Consider the following 16,053-nt stretch of genomic DNA (forward strand, 5'->3'; position numbering starts at 1 on the left):
AATGTCCCACGGGTAAATAAATGGATTATTTACTTTACTCATGGGTTCATGGATTCCACTGATGGTATGTTTTTTTTCTCAATTTCCCTTTTAAATACAGTTTTTTACATGTGCAATATTCACACTATGTTTTGGATGGAGACACACAACTATTGGAAAAAAATTAAAATACTATGATATTAATACAATATGGAAATGAAAAACTCTATTTTCAAAGCTAATCTGCCCTGCAATCTTCCTCACATATGGTTCTTGGGAGTTCTATTAATCTGAAGTAGAACCGCCTGTGCAATTCTTCCTAAATAATACTCAAAATGAAAGAGTCACTAAGTGACCTATTTTTCACCCCTAATCTCTGTATCTGTGTACTGGACGCAATGATAAATTATTCCTTTAAAGGTATTCAACCTGTTTTTTGTAAACTTATTAATAACTTTTATTTTTTACAGAGCAACAATATGAATACAGAAAGGTAGATCTAATTTAACACCGCATGTAGGGTAACGTATTAATAAAAAACGGGATGACAAAACAAAACGTAAAATGGAATAGAAATTTAGATTATTATTGACTTCAGGTTTTTAGCATTTGGCCGACTTCAAACTGTTTACGGTGTAAATGAATCGTGCAGTATTTTTTATTTTTGGTGATTCTTTTTTTTCTAGGTTATTATCTATAATAAAAAAATATATCCTAAAATCTTGCAGTTTTCACTCCGGCCACTGAGCCTCACAATAGACTGAAACTTCCTGTTCTGTAGAGATCAGTTCTCAGCAGTCATCTCATTATCATCACAGACAGGAATACACTGACAAGTAACATCTAAATACAGATAACACAGGATCCACTATTAACAATAGCTGATAGACACAGCTCCCCTCCTATCCCCCCTATACAATGACCTCTGCACTGTTCACAGAGCATGACTCGAAAAGTCTCCCATAGAAATAAATAGGTCAGCTCCTGTTTACAGATTCCTGTGGTCCATGTGGCTGCTGTAGAGCATATCTATTAACCCCTTCCCGCTCCTTGACGTACTATTACGTCATGGCAGCTCTATCGTTCGCGCTCCATGCCGTAATAGTACGTCTTGCAGTTAGAACAGCGGTGCGCGCGCCCGGCGCGTTCATGCGCTGTGATAGCTGCTGTTTCTGACAGCAGGCTATCACGGCATAATGGGACGGGACCATTTACTATGGTCCCGCCTCGCCGATCGCCGCTATTGGCTAGTCAGTGAGTAACTAGCCAATAGCAGCGATCGGTCTCATTCAGCACAGCAGTGCTCGAGCCCGGCGTTCCTGAGCTGTGATAGCTGCTGTTTCTGACAGCATGCTATCACAGCATAATGGGCCGGGACCATTTACTATGGTCCCGCCTCGCCGATCGCCGCTATTGGCTAGTCAGTGAGTAACTAGCCAATAGCAGCGATCATTCTCGTCACTTCCTCTCTCTGACCTCACATCCTGCTGCAACCGCCCTGAACGCCCTGTTGGAGTTAGCGAGGCGTTGAGATCGGTTGTGAGCAGAGAGTCAGAGAGAAAAGAAGTGAAAAAAAGTGAAAAAAAGTTTCTAAAACAACGTTTTTTTTGCTTCCCACCACCCCATCCACTACCCACTCCTGTTCCCTTCCTCTTTGAGTTCTACCCACGTTTTTTGGTCAGTGATCTCCTATCACTGACCACTTTTCAGTCTTCAGGACCACATTTCTTGGTCCCTGGGGATTTTTTTTTCATTTTTTTCTATATAAAACATAAAACAAAAAAAAAAATATAAAAAGAAAAAAAAGAAACAAAAAAAAATAGTTAGTTTAGCCAATTTTGAAAATTTAACTGGTTAGTTTAGTATTAGCCCCTTCCCGCTCCTTGACGTACTATTACGTCATGGCAGCTCTATCGTTCGCGCTCCATGCCGTAATAGTACGTCTTGCAGTTAGAACAGCGGTGCGCGCGCCCGGCGCGTTCATGCGCTGTGATAGCTGCTGTTTCTGACAGCAGGCTATCACGGCATAATGGGACGGGACCATTTACTATGGTCCCGCCTCGCCGATCGCCGCTATTGGCTAGTCAGTGAGTAACTAGCCAATAGCAGCGATCGGTCTCATTCAGCACAGCAGTGCTCGAGCCCGGCGTTCCTGAGCTGTGATAGCTGCTGTTTCTGACAGCATGCTATCACAGCATAATGGGCCGGGACCATTTACTATGGTCCCGCCTCGCCGATCGCCGCTATTGGCTAGTCAGTGAGTAACTAGCCAATAGCAGCGATCGGTCTCATTCAGCACAGCAGTGCTCGAGCCCGGCGTTCCTGAGCTGTGATAGCTGCTGTTTCTGACAGCATGCTATCACAGCATAATGGGCCGGGACCATTTACTATGGTCCCGCCTCGCCGATCGCCGCTATTGGCTAGTCAGTGAGTAACTAGCCAATAGCAGCGATCATTCTCGTCACTTCCTCTCTCTGACCTCACATCCTGCTGCAACCGCCCTGAACGCCCTGTTGGAGTTAGCGAGGCGTTGAGATCGGTTGTGAGCAGAGAGTCAGAGAGAAAAGAAGTGAAAAAAAGTTTCTAAAACAACGTTTTTTTTGCTTCCCACCACCCCATCCACTACCCACTCCTGTTCCCTTCCTCTTTGAGTTCTACCCACGTTTTTTGGTCAGTGATCTCCTATCACTGACCACTTTTCAGTCTTCAGGACCACATTTCTTGGTCCCTGGGGATTTTTTTTTCATTTTTTTCTATATAAAACATAAAACAAAAAAAAAAATATAAAAAGAAAAAAAAGAAACAAAAAAAAATAGTTAGTTTAGCCAATTTTGAAAATTTAACTGGTTAGTTTAGTATTAGGGTTAGTTAGTGTCAGGGAACCGTCAAAAAGCGTAGTTAGGTATAGTGTCAGGGAATTTAGCGTCAGGAATCGGTCACCGTAGATAGGCTTAGCGTTAGGGATCCATCACCGTAGTTAGGTTTAGCGTCAGGGAAGCTCGGAATAATTAGATAGGTTTAGTGTCAGGCACCCGTCACCGTAGTTAGGTTTAGTGTCAGGGAAGCTTGAAATAATCTAGATAGGTTTAGTGTCAGGGAATCGTCGCCGTAGTTAGGTTTAGCGTTAGGGAAGTCCACATAAAATTTAGTTAGGTTTAGTGTTAGGAACCCTCGCCCTAGTTAGCTTTAGTGTCAGGGAAGTCCACTTGCTCTCTAAAAACAAAACACACATTTGTGCTAGTTGTGCTATCCTATTGCTCCCAGTTAGGGATTTATTTTTTTGCAGTATATAAATTTTGTCTTCGCACAACAAGCATGTCCCAACGGACATTTACTGCTGAAGAGGCGTATGCATTTCTGGCCTCCGACACAGACTCGTCGGATGGCGATACAGTATTTTATTTGTCTACCTCCTCATCCAGCGATGAAGAGGAGGGACCCCCTAGGAGACGCCCCAGGACCACCACCATAGTAGAAATCCCTGAGAGAAGTGACCCCACAACAAGTGATACCCCTGAGCGAAGTGACCCCATTTGGACACCCACACCAGACCATTATGAACCCCAAATCCCTGAGTACACGGGCAGCCCAGGCATCAAATTTAACACGGCAGGGTTCAGTGAGATGGACTTTTTCAAGTTCTTCTTCACTGATAACTTTATAGAGCTAATGGTCACCCAGACTAATTTATATGCCCAACAGTATATCACCAAGAACCCCAACTCATTTTATGCCCAATCCCAGAGGTGGACTCCTGTAAACGCAGCAGAGTTGGGCAAGTTCTGGGGACTGCTCTTGAACATGGGGCTTCTAAAAAAGCCATCCATTAGGACCTACTGGAGCACGGACATCCTATACCACACCCCGATGTACCGTATGGCCATGTCCAGGATGCGTTATGAGGCAATACTTCGCTTCCTACATTATGCCGATAATGAGCAGTGCCCACCCCGAGATGACCCCAGTTTTGACCGTTTATATAAACTGAGACCCCTATTAGACCATTTCAGTGCCCGGTTTGCCCAAGCATACACCCCCGAGAAGTGTATTTCCATTGATGAGTCCCTGGTACATTTTAAAGGGAGGCTTCAATTCCGCCAATACCTGCCAAGTAAGAGGGCAAGGTATGGCGTGAAGTTGTATAAGCTGTGCGAGAGTGCATCAGGGTATACATATAAATTCAGGATATATGAAGGGAAGGACAGCAGTATTCAGCCCCCAGAATGCCCCCCCTTACTGGGAATTAACGCAAAAATTGTGTGGGATTTGGTGCACCCACTGCTGGACCAGGGTTACCACCTCTACCTGGATAATTTTTATACCAGCGTCCCGCTCTTCAAGTGCCTCGCTTCCAGAAGGACTGCGGCATGCGGCACTGCTAGAAAAAATCTTAGAGGCCTCCCTAAAACACTGCTTGGGCAAACACTCAGAAGGGGTGAGAGCAGGGCACATTCTAGTAGCAACATATTGTGTGTCAAGTACAAGGACAAGAGAGATGTCCTTGTATTGACAACAATACATGGCCACACCAGTACCCATGTACCTGTACGAGGTACCAGTACAGAGACCCCCAAACCAGATTGCATCCTGGACTACAATAGGTACATGGGAGGGGTGGACTTGTCAGATCAAGTCCTGAAGCCCTACAGCGCTACGCGGAAATCGAGGGTGTGGTATAAGAAGCTGGCCGTGCACATCATACAGATGGCATTGTACAATGCGTACGTGCTACGTCGATGTGCAGGCCAGAGGGGAACTTTCCTGGAATTTCAAGAGGTGGTTATAAAGAACCTAATTTTTGGCGACCAGGAAGGAGGGGCACCCAGTACTTCTGGAAGCGAGGCCACACGCATCGTACCAGGGCAACACTTTCCAGGAGAAGTTCCCCAAACTGGCAAGAAGGGAAAAAGTCAAAAGAGGTGCAAAGTGTGCTATAAGAGGGGGATAAGGAAGGACACAACATACCAATGCGACACGTGTCCCGAAAAACCAGGGCTCTGTATGAAAGATTGTTTTAAAATTTACCATACATCCCTTGATTTTTAATTTACCCTGATGCACTCCGCACAGCTTATCCCCCTCATCTTTCCCTTTTGAGCCCTGTCGTGTGCCCAGGCAGCTAATAACAGCCACATGTAGGGTATTGCCGTACCCGGGAGAACCCACATTACAATTTATGGGGTGTATGTCTCCAGTGGCACATGCTGGGCACAATATATCAGACACTGAAATGGCATATATGCATAGGAAATTGCAAATCTCACTTTGCACCATCTGCTGCGCATTACCTTTTACACAATAACTGTGGGGTCAAAATGCTCACTACACCACTAGATGAATGTCTTAAGGGGTGTAGTTTTTAAAATGGGGTCACTTCTCGGGGGTTTCAACTGTACTGGTACCTCAGGGGTTCTGCCTACATGACTTAGCACCAGAAAAGCTCCAGTAGGCTAAATGGTGGTCCTTCCCTTCTGAGCCCTGTCGTGTGCCCAGGCAGCTAATAACAGCCACATGTAGGGTATTGCCGTACCCGGGAGAACCCACATTACAATTTATGGGGTGTATGTCTCCAGTGGCACATGCTGGGCACAATATATCAGACACTGAAATGGCATATATGCATAGGAAATTGCAAATCTCACTTTGCACCATCTGCTGCGCATTACCTTTTACACAATAACTGTGGGGTCAAAATGCTCACTACACCACTAGATGAATGTCTTAAGGGGTGTAGTTTTTAAAATGGGGTCACTTCTCGGGGGTTTCAACTGTACTGGTACCTCAGGGGTTCTGCCTACATGACTTAGCACCAGAAAAGCTCCAGTAGGCTAAATGGTGGTCCTTCCCTTCTGAGCCCTGTCGTGTGCCCAGGCAGCTAATAACAGCCACATGTAGGGTATTGCCGTACCCGGGAGAACCCACATTACAATTTATGGGGTGTATGTCTCCAGTGGCACATGCTGGGCACAATATATCAGACACTGAAATGGCATATATGCATAGGAAATTGCAAATCTCACTTTGCACCATCTGCTGCGCATTACCTTTTACACAATAACTGTGGGGTCAAAATGCTCACTACACCACTAGATGAATGTCTTAAGGGGTGTAGTTTTTAAAATGGGGTCACTTCTCGGGGGTTTCAACTGTACTGGTACCTCAGGGGTTCTGCCTACATGACTTAGCACCAGAAAAGCTCCAGTAGGCTAAATGGTGGTCCTTCCCTTCTGAGCCCTGTCGTGTGCCCAGGCAGCTAATAACAGCCACATGTAGGGTATTGCCGTACCCGGGAGAACCCACATTACAATTTATGGGGTGTATGTCTCCAGTGGCACATGCTGGGCACAATATATCAGACACTGAAATGGCATATATGCATAGGAAATTGCAAATCTCACTTTGCACCATCTGCTGCGCATTACCTTTTACACAATAACTGTGGGGTCAAAATGCTCACTACACCACTAGATGAATGTCTTAAGGGGTGTAGTTTTTAAAATGGGGTCACTTCTCGGGGGTTTCAACTGTACTGGTACCTCAGGGGTTCTGCCTACATGACTTAGCACCAGAAAAGCTCCAGTAGGCTAAATGGTGGTCCTTCCCTTCTGAGCCCTGTCGTGTGCCCAGGCAGCTAATAACAGCCACATGTAGGGTATTGCCGTACCCGGGAGAACCCACATTACAATTTATGGGGTGTATGTCTCCAGTGGCACATGCTGGGCACAATATATCAGACACTGAAATGGCATATATGCATAGGAAATTGCAAATCTCACTTTGCACCATCTGCTGCGCATTACCTTTTACACAATAACTGTGGGGTCAAAATGCTCACTACACCACTAGATGAATGTCTTAAGGGGTGTAGTTTTTAAAATGGGGTCACTTCTCGGGGGTTTCAACTGTACTGGTACCTCAGGGGTTCTGCCTACATGACTTAGCACCAGAAAAGCTCCAGTAGGCTAAATGGTGGTCCTTCCCTTCTGAGCCCTGTCGTGTGCCCAGGCAGCTAATAACAGCCACATGTAGGGTATTGCCGTACCCGGGAGAACCCACATTACAATTTATGGGGTGTATGTCTCCAGTGGCACATGCTGGGCACAATATATCAGACACTGAAATGGCATATATGCATAGGAAATTGCAAATCTCACTTTGCACCATCTGCTGCGCATTACCTTTTACACAATAACTGTGGGGTCAAAATGCTCACTACACCACTAGATGAATGTCTTAAGGGGTGTAGTTTTTAAAATGGGGTCACTTCTCGGGGGTTTCAACTGTACTGGTACCTCAGGGGTTCTGCCTACATGACTTAGCACCAGAAAAGCTCCAGTAGGCTAAATGGTGGTCCTTCCCTTCTGAGCCCTGTCGTGTGCCCAGGCAGCTAATAACAGCCACATGTAGGGTATTGCCGTACCCGGGAGAACCCACATTACAATTTATGGGGTGTATGTCTCCAGTGGCACATGCTGGGCACAATATATCAGACACTGAAATGGCATATATGCATAGGAAATTGCAAATCTCACTTTGCACCATCTGCTGCGCATTACCTTTTACACAATAACTGTGGGGTCAAAATGCTCACTACACCACTAGATGAATGTCTTAAGGGGTGTAGTTTTTAAAATGGGGTCACTTCTCGGGGGTTTCAACTGTACTGGTACCTCAGGGGTTCTGCCTACATGACTTAGCACCAGAAAAGCTCCAGTAGGCTAAATGGTGGTCCTTCCCTTCTGAGCCCTGTCGTGTGCCCAGGCAGCTAATAACAGCCACATGTAGGGTATTGCCGTACCCGGGAGAACCCACATTACAATTTATGGGGTGTATGTCTCCAGTGGCACATGCTGGGCACAATATATCAGACACTGAAATGGCATATATGCATAGGAAATTGCAAATCTCACTTTGCACCATCTGCTGCGCATTACCTTTTACACAATAACTGTGGGGTCAAAATGCTCACTACACCACTAGATGAATGTCTTAAGGGGTGTAGTTTTTAAAATGGGGTCACTTCTCGGGGGTTTCAACTGTACTGGTACCTCAGGGGTTCTGCCTACATGACTTAGCACCAGAAAAGCTCCAGTAGGCTAAATGGTGGTCCTTCCCTTCTGAGCCCTGTCGTGTGCCCAGGCAGCTAATAACAGCCACATGTAGGGTATTGCCGTACCCGGGAGAACCCACATTACAATTTATGGGGTGTATGTCTCCAGTGGCACATGCTGGGCACAATATATCAGACACTGAAATGGCATATATGCATAGGAAATTGCAAATCTCACTTTGCACCATCTGCTGCGCATTACCTTTTACACAATAACTGTGGGGTCAAAATGCTCACTACACCACTAGATGAATGTCTTAAGGGGTGTAGTTTTTAAAATGGGGTCACTTCTCGGGGGTTTTAACTGTACTGGTACCTCAGGGGCTTCTGCATACATGACTTAGCACAAGAAAAGCTCCAGTAGGCCAAATGGTGGTCCTTTCCTTCTGAGTCCTGCCATGGGCCCAAACATCAGTTTATCACCACAAATGGGGTATTGCCGCACTCAGGACAAATTGGGCAACAAAATGGGGTGTTTTATTCCTTGTGAAAATAAGAAATTTTGAACAAAAATTACATCTTAATGGAAAAAAATATCATTTTTTTAATTCACAGCCCAATTCAAATAGGTGCTGTGAAAAAACGGTGTGGTCAAAATGATAACAACAACCATAAATGAATTCCTTGAGGGGTCTAGTTTCCAAAATGGGGTCACTTCTGGTGGGTTTCCATTGCTTTCATACCTCAACACCTCTTCAAACCTGGCATGCTGCCTAAAATATATTCTAATAAAAAAGAGGCCTCAAAATGCACTAGGTGCTCCTTTGTTTCTGAGGCTTGTGTTTTATTCCACGAGCGCACTAGAGCCACATGTGGGACATTTCTAAAAACTGCAGAATCTGGACAATACATATTTAGTAGTATTTCTCTGGTAAAATCTTCTGTGTTACAGAAAAAAATGGAATAATATTGAAATTCAGCAAGAAAAATGAAATTTGCAAATTTCACCTCCACATTGCTTTAATTCCTGTGAAATGCCTGAAGGGTTAAAAAACTTTCTAAATGCTGTTTTGAATACTTTGAGGGGTCTAGTTTTTAAAATGGGGTGTTTTATGGGGGTTTCTAATACATAGGCCCCTCAAAGCCACTTCAGAACTCAAGAGGTACCTTAAAAAAAAGGCTTTTGAAATTTTCTTAAAAATATGAGAAATTGCTGTTTATGTTCTAAGCCTTGTAACGTCCAAGAAAAATAAAAGAATGTTAAAAAAACGATGCCAATCTAAAGTAGACATATGGGAAATGTGAACTAGTAACTATTTTGGGTGGTATAACCGTCTGTTTTACAAGCAGATGCATTTAAATTCTGAAAAATGCAATTTTTTCAAAATTTTCTCTAAATTTTGCAATTTTTCACCAATAAACACTGAATATATCGACCAAATTTTACCACGAACATGAAGCCCAAAGTGTCACGAGAAAACAATCTCAGAATCGCTTGGATAGGTTTAAGCATTCCGACGTTATTACCACATAAAGTGAAATATGTCAGATTTGAAAAATGGGCTCTGAGCCTTAAGGCCCAAACTAGGCTGCGTCCTTAAGGGGTTAAAGAGGACCTGTTAAATAAGTCATATAAGTTTAACTGGTTATCTGACCTGAATAGCACGGTCAAACCGATTCCAAGGATTTTTTTTCCATTCCAGAGATACGGCCCCATGTGTTGTCTGGCTATATGGTAATTTTCTGTGGTTAGCCAAGGTGGCGTGAACTACACGCATTCTCCTGGGGTATTGCTTCCCTACCTCAGAAGATGACCAATCAGCATGAGGCAGCTTGAGGGTAGTTCACGTCCTGTTGACTAACTACAGGAAATTAGCATATAGGGAGACAACACACCAGCGGGCGATATCACTGAAATTAAAGCGTCCAGGGAAAAAAAACAAAAACAGCGCTGGAATCAGGGAGAAAGCGCTATTCAGGTCACTTAACCAGTTCAACTTATGTGACCTAATGACAGGTCCTCTTTAAATTTGTTAACAGCAGCTGAGGCAAGATGGCTGCCCTCAAAATCCAGCTGCCCTCAGAATCATGTACAGAACATAGAATAAATCTACAAACACAAAATAAAAACAGGAATAAAATATAGGCGATACAACCCCTTTAAAGAACACCTGACATCAGACAGAGCCTTCTTTATGAGGTGACCTATAAAATGCCCTACCAAGATAAAGTTTGTAAGTGCATCTGGCCCTATCCAAGCACCCCTGATCCTCTGGTGTTTGTTCTCCCATGCAGTATGGAAATGAGCTTTTCTGAGCCATCTCAGCCACTCAGATGCGATGAGAAGGCTCATGTGGTAGAAACGTCTGCCTGCATAGACGTATTCATCGCTGGCGGAAATGATGGCCACGTGACAGCTCTTGATGCTTCTCATAGGTCGAGATGGCGTAGAAGAGCTAACTTGCATACAGTATGGGAGATCACACGGCCTCCCAATAGCAGGATTGGTAGATGCCCTAACAATGATAGGGCCCTTTAAGGATGCAGCCAGTTTTAGGCTTAAGAAGAATTTTTGCCTTTCTCTATTCCAATTCCATGTCAATATAGGTCTAGCTGTATGTTTGTTTTTTTGTAGATAGAGTTGTAGTTTTTGTTATGCACTATTTTGGGGTCACAATTTTGGGGTGCAATAGCACCATTGTTCACGGATCACCATAAATAATGAAATAATTTATTTATTTTATACTATTATGAAGATACTAAATATTTATATATTTACTTTCATTTGATGTATATTTTAATATTGTCACCTCAGACATTTATGGAATATCCATAGGATTTGGGTAACAGATGGATGCTTTTTGTATCTATCTTTATTTATACAGGTTACCATTTTCTGATCTGACTACTATCTTGCATTTGATTTTACATTAGTACATATATCTTAATGGGCAGTCAGAATTGCATAGACTACACACCGTTCTTGTACTTTACGAAAGTTAGCATCCATAGGAGGTTTCTCCATATTCAGGATTACATGTTTTTAAAAAATTTTATGCTTTGAGCTTGCATCTGTGTGTATTTTTTACTTATGGTTCTAGCAAACATTGTATGTCCTTTTTGCATCTACCTTAGTGTGCCAGCGCCCTTTATACACAAAATAATTTTCTCGAAATAATTTTTGCATATCGATAGGATATGCACTCAATGTCCGATAGATGCAGGTAAACAGGGCCCCTGACCCCGTCCTATCTTCTGCCACTGGGTTCCGGTCACTGATTTAAGAGGTGTTTGAGTTGTTTGGAAACAGCCGAGCGCCTTTTGCTACGCTGTTTCCAGTTCTCCCATGGAAGCGAATTGAAAATCCTGAAACCATGTAGCACAGCGAGTTATGCGGTTTCCATAGCTCCTGAGTTGTGGAAACAACATAGCTCACTGTGCTGCGCGTTTTTTGTAACTCCCATTCACTTCTATGAGTGTATGGGAAATAGCGTCGCAAAAACGTGCTTGGCTGTTTCTGGAAAACGAAGCCACCTCTTAAGTCAGTCGCCGGAGCCTAGCGACAGCAGCAGAAGGTAGGACGGGGTCAGGGGGTCCATTTTAGACAAAGGTGCAAATCTCAGAGGTGGGAATAACCCTTTACCTTAAAAAAAACCACCAAAAAACAAACACACACAACAACACTTTTCTAATTCCGAGTATTTAAACTATAGGTTCTGCACACATATCAATCATAATGTGACATTTAATCGTCACATCAATGGGGATCTAAAAGCTTGAACCCCTACTGATGTACTTCCAGAGATCTCAGCAGTCAACTAAGTGCCCAATAAAATTAATTGCAATTATGGAATTCCACAAGTGAAATTTGTTATTTTTATAAACTTTAAGGCTGGATTCACACGAGCATGTTACGTCCGTAAAGGACGGAACGTATTTCGGCCGCAAGTCCCAGACCGAACACACTGCAGGGAGCCGGGCTCCTACCATCATAGTTATGTACGACACTAGAAGTCCCTGCCTCGCTGCGGGACAACTGTCCTGTACTGTAATCATGTTTTCAGTACGGTTCCACGGAGAGGCAGGGACTCCTAGCGTCGTACATAACTATGTTGCTAAAATACGTTCAGTCCTTTACGGATCGAACATGCTCGTGTGAATCCAGCATAACTGGGTTCAATGGAGAAGTGCGTGTGCATGGTCAGTCACCTCACAAATGAAAACAGGTTTCCAATAGGTCTGCTTGAAATGTCAAAATATAGACCGATTTATTTTGTATATTTTATTTTCTGTGAGCACACACTGCAAAGAAGTCATGTGACCTGATGCTCCAGCGAATACCGATTTCCTTCTGTTTTCTATAATGTAGAAGACTACTGGAAGCGTTGTGATCTACTTTAACTAATTTAACTTAATCCTAAATAAATATTGAATAATGTCACTATTAAAATGCATGTGCCCATGTCATAATTAATTAAGTTAATATCCAGAATTATATTTGCACATTACATAATTTTAAAAAGATAAAATAAATCACCTTGCATTTATAAAAGGTTGAGTCACCCACTGTCTGAGCTTCCTTTTGCCAAAGGGGGTTTTTGTGTGGTCCAGGACCCATATCAAGCTGCCCTTTGTCTTCAGGTCAGTCTGCATTTTAGAGAAAACCCAAAAATGTAATCACAAATTAAGCAAGTCACAACTATGATATGTACATAGGCTTACACTAGCGATATAGTATAAAACCACAGAGGTGTTACAGTTTTACCCCTAAAATGTTATTAATGGTACCTCCACTTGCACCTTATTCAATATAGGTCTTAACCCTCAAGACTTCTGCCATTCTAGATTAAACAGTGTCATCAGTGCCATGTGTGAAGAATACGTGGGGGGACCCCCCCCCCCCCCATGAGCCAGAACGAAGAACCACTCTAACAGCCGCCATGTAATACTACAGACAAAATGTCCGGCCGACTACAGCTTCCCCGGGCAAAATCTACTACAAACGGAAAGGTGTTGTCTGTGATTTGACATCCTCTTTAAGAGATTACCCAGCAGGGAATTTGGAACCTATTTACATTAAAAAAATAAATTGTATTCAAGGTTGGAAATTCGCTTTAACGTAAGAGAAATATCTAACACCAAATTGGTTTTATACGGCCTTGGCTTCAATGGTGAAATCTTAGTGGTTCTATTGGTTGCTTAGGAAGGGATAAACATAATGTCTAATGCCATCTGGATCAAGGTTGCAGTCAAAGCCTAAGAACCTTGTGAAAATCTCTCAACATTCTCTATTGCAAACCACGACACTATGTACTATGTATACCATCAGCAACAATAATCAGAGACATAAAAACTGCTAAATAAAATCCATCTGTGTTCCACTTGAATGTGTGTTCATAGCTGTAGCTGTTTCCAGATAGATGAGCAAAAAGTCATGCAGTTATCTATACCAGTGGTTCCCTAAGTGGTACACGACACGGGTCCAGGGGGTACTCGGCTGGCATCCAAGCAATGTCCACTTCTCATGGTACTATCTTGGGTTTTACTATGCATAGGGAGAAGAGTCATTTAGCATCTGGAGGGGTGGGGCCGCATGAATATCATTGGACACTCTTGAATCGCATCCGTCGCGGTGCAACGATAAACTATAAGTTCTCCTAAACGACGGTGGTTTACCTAATAAGTGACAGACCAATGAAATCAATGGGTTTGTTACTTCTTTATGCTGTCCTCATACAGGGCAAAACAAACATATGATAGATCTGCTTTTAACAGGATTTCCTACCACAGAGGTTTAATGTCTGATTGGTGGGCGTCTGACCACTGTGATATCCACCAACTGTCAGAACGGGGGGTCCGTTGAATAGGGAGTAACAGCCGAGCAAGTGTTTCCATCACTTCTCATTGACCTCAATGGGGATTGCAATGAACATGCTTGGCGAAAGTGTCATTGGACCCCTGTTCTAACAATTATGGGGGTCCCTATGTCAGACTCTCACCAATCAAACATTTATGCCATTTCTTGAAGATTCAGTGTAATGTGTACTGAGCGTGGATGATGCCATTTCTCGTACTGTATGAAGATGCTGATATGTTTTGTACTAAGAGTAGGTGACATTAATTGTACAGTAAGTGGAAGACATTGTGATATGTTTCGCCAGATTAATTGACTACTAAATAGCCGACTTAATTGTAATGAGGACAGTAAATAAGCTCTGGCAGCATATGGCATTAAGTGGACACTGAATGGCAGATTAATAATTGTCTGGGGAGAATTAATTGAGAACTCCGTTGGGATAAGAAGTAGGCATTGTATGGCCATATAAATTGGGGGGAAACTATTGTATTTCATTATTTGTGATTTCTTTGTGCATGAATTTACACTAATGTCAACATCGAAGGTAAAATGTTGCCAGATGAGTACATTTGCTTAAAGGGATTGGCCACTTCATTGCTAACGCAAACCAACGTTTGTTAATGCTGATTATATGCTACTTACTAACATATGTTTTTTTGAGTTGTGACATTTCTTTGACAAGAGGTTACTAGGCTTAGAAAAGTTGAGAAACACTGTTCTTTAAATGTTCTGGCTGACCATATACAGTCCAATGTTTTCGACATAACAAACCATCATGTTGTGTCGGGCGAGATACAGCAAGTAGCTCTTACGACAATCAAAAGTGCAGAATTACGATACATTTTATACAAAATATGGGAAAATATCTGTTTAAAATCACTGAAAAGGGAAGGATTAAATCCCTGAGGATGGGCACATTTCACCAACCACTAGTGTTGGCATGATATCTGCCCAAGTATGACTTCTTTTATTCAGATCACTGTTGCGGACAAGATCAGACACTTACTTGATTTTGCAAGATTTCCAAATTTCTTAGAGTTGTCCCATTCATATTAAAGCATTCAAATAAGTTAGACATTGGCATGAAACGGCTAAACACACAAGGGGAAAAAAAAAACTTATTACGACTTTAATTTGTTTTAACAAAACGTTATTTTTTGTATATCAACTATTGCGCAATGAAAAGAAGTAGAATTAAGAATATAAATCAAACGTAATAGTCACCTGCACGCAGTGAAGCAATGTTGAGATGTCACAATTCAATGTGCTTAACCCCTTAAGGACACAGCCTGTTTTGACCTTATGGACCAGGCCATTTTTTCAAAACTGACATGTGTCACTTTATGTGGTTATAACTTTGGAATGCTTTCACCGATCCAAGCGATTTGGAGATCGTTTTCTCGTGACACATTGGACTTTAAGTTAGTGGTAAAATTTGGTCGATACATTCAGTGTTTATTTGTAAAAAAAAACACCAAACTCTAGAGAACATTTGTAAAAAATGTGCATTTTTCTAAACTTAAATGTATCTGCTTGTAAGACAGATCGTAAATACCACACAATATAGTTACTAGTTCACATATCCCATATGTCTACTTTATGTTGGCATAGTTTTTTGAACATTCTTTTATCCTTCTAGGACGTTACAAGGCTTAGAATTTTAGCAGCAATTCCTCACATTTTCAAGAAAATGTCAAAAGGCTATTTTTTTAGGGACCCGTTCAGTTCTAAAGTGATTATATATTAGAAACTACCCATAAATCCCCCCATTTTAAAAACTGCACCCCTCAAAGTATTAAAAACAGCTTTTAGAAAGTTTATTAACCCTTTAGGTGCTTCACAGGAATTACAGCAAAGTGGAGGTGAAATTTACAAATGTCTTTTTTTTTTCAGAAAATCAGTTTTAATCCATTTTTTTTCTGTAACACGGAAGGTTTTACCAGAGAAATACTACTCAATATTTATTGCCCAGGTTCTGCAGTTTTTAGAAATATCTCACATGTGGCCCTAGTGGTAATGGACTGAAACACCTGTCTCAGAAGCAAAGGCGCCCTTTTTATTACAATAAATTTTAGTGACCATGTCCGGTTTGAAAAAGTCTTGTGGTGCCAAAACAGTGGAAACCACACCCCTCAAGGAACTTATCTAAGGGTATAGTTAGCATTTT

The 16,053-nt window shown here is 42.3% G+C and overlaps 1 protein-coding gene across 1 annotated transcript in view; it reads right to left on the reverse strand.

Moving 5' to 3' along the window:
- MSH3 (mutS homolog 3) overlaps positions 1-16,053 on the reverse strand; it is a 237,015-nt gene that overhangs the window by 119,613 nt on the left and 101,349 nt on the right. Inside the window, exons 11-12 of the mRNA XM_075837774.1 lie at positions 14,893-14,977; positions 12,567-12,676 (exon numbers count right to left, since the gene is read on the reverse strand). Of these exons, the coding sequence (XP_075693889.1) occupies positions 12,567-12,676; positions 14,893-14,977 (195 nt within the window). The remainder of the gene's footprint in view (positions 1-12,566; positions 12,677-14,892; positions 14,978-16,053) is intronic.

The sequence above is a fragment of the Rhinoderma darwinii genome, chromosome 1 (assembly GCF_050947455.1).
Source record: "Rhinoderma darwinii isolate aRhiDar2 chromosome 1, aRhiDar2.hap1, whole genome shotgun sequence".
In the NCBI taxonomy this organism is placed as follows: Eukaryota; Metazoa; Chordata; class Amphibia; order Anura; family Rhinodermatidae; genus Rhinoderma; species Rhinoderma darwinii.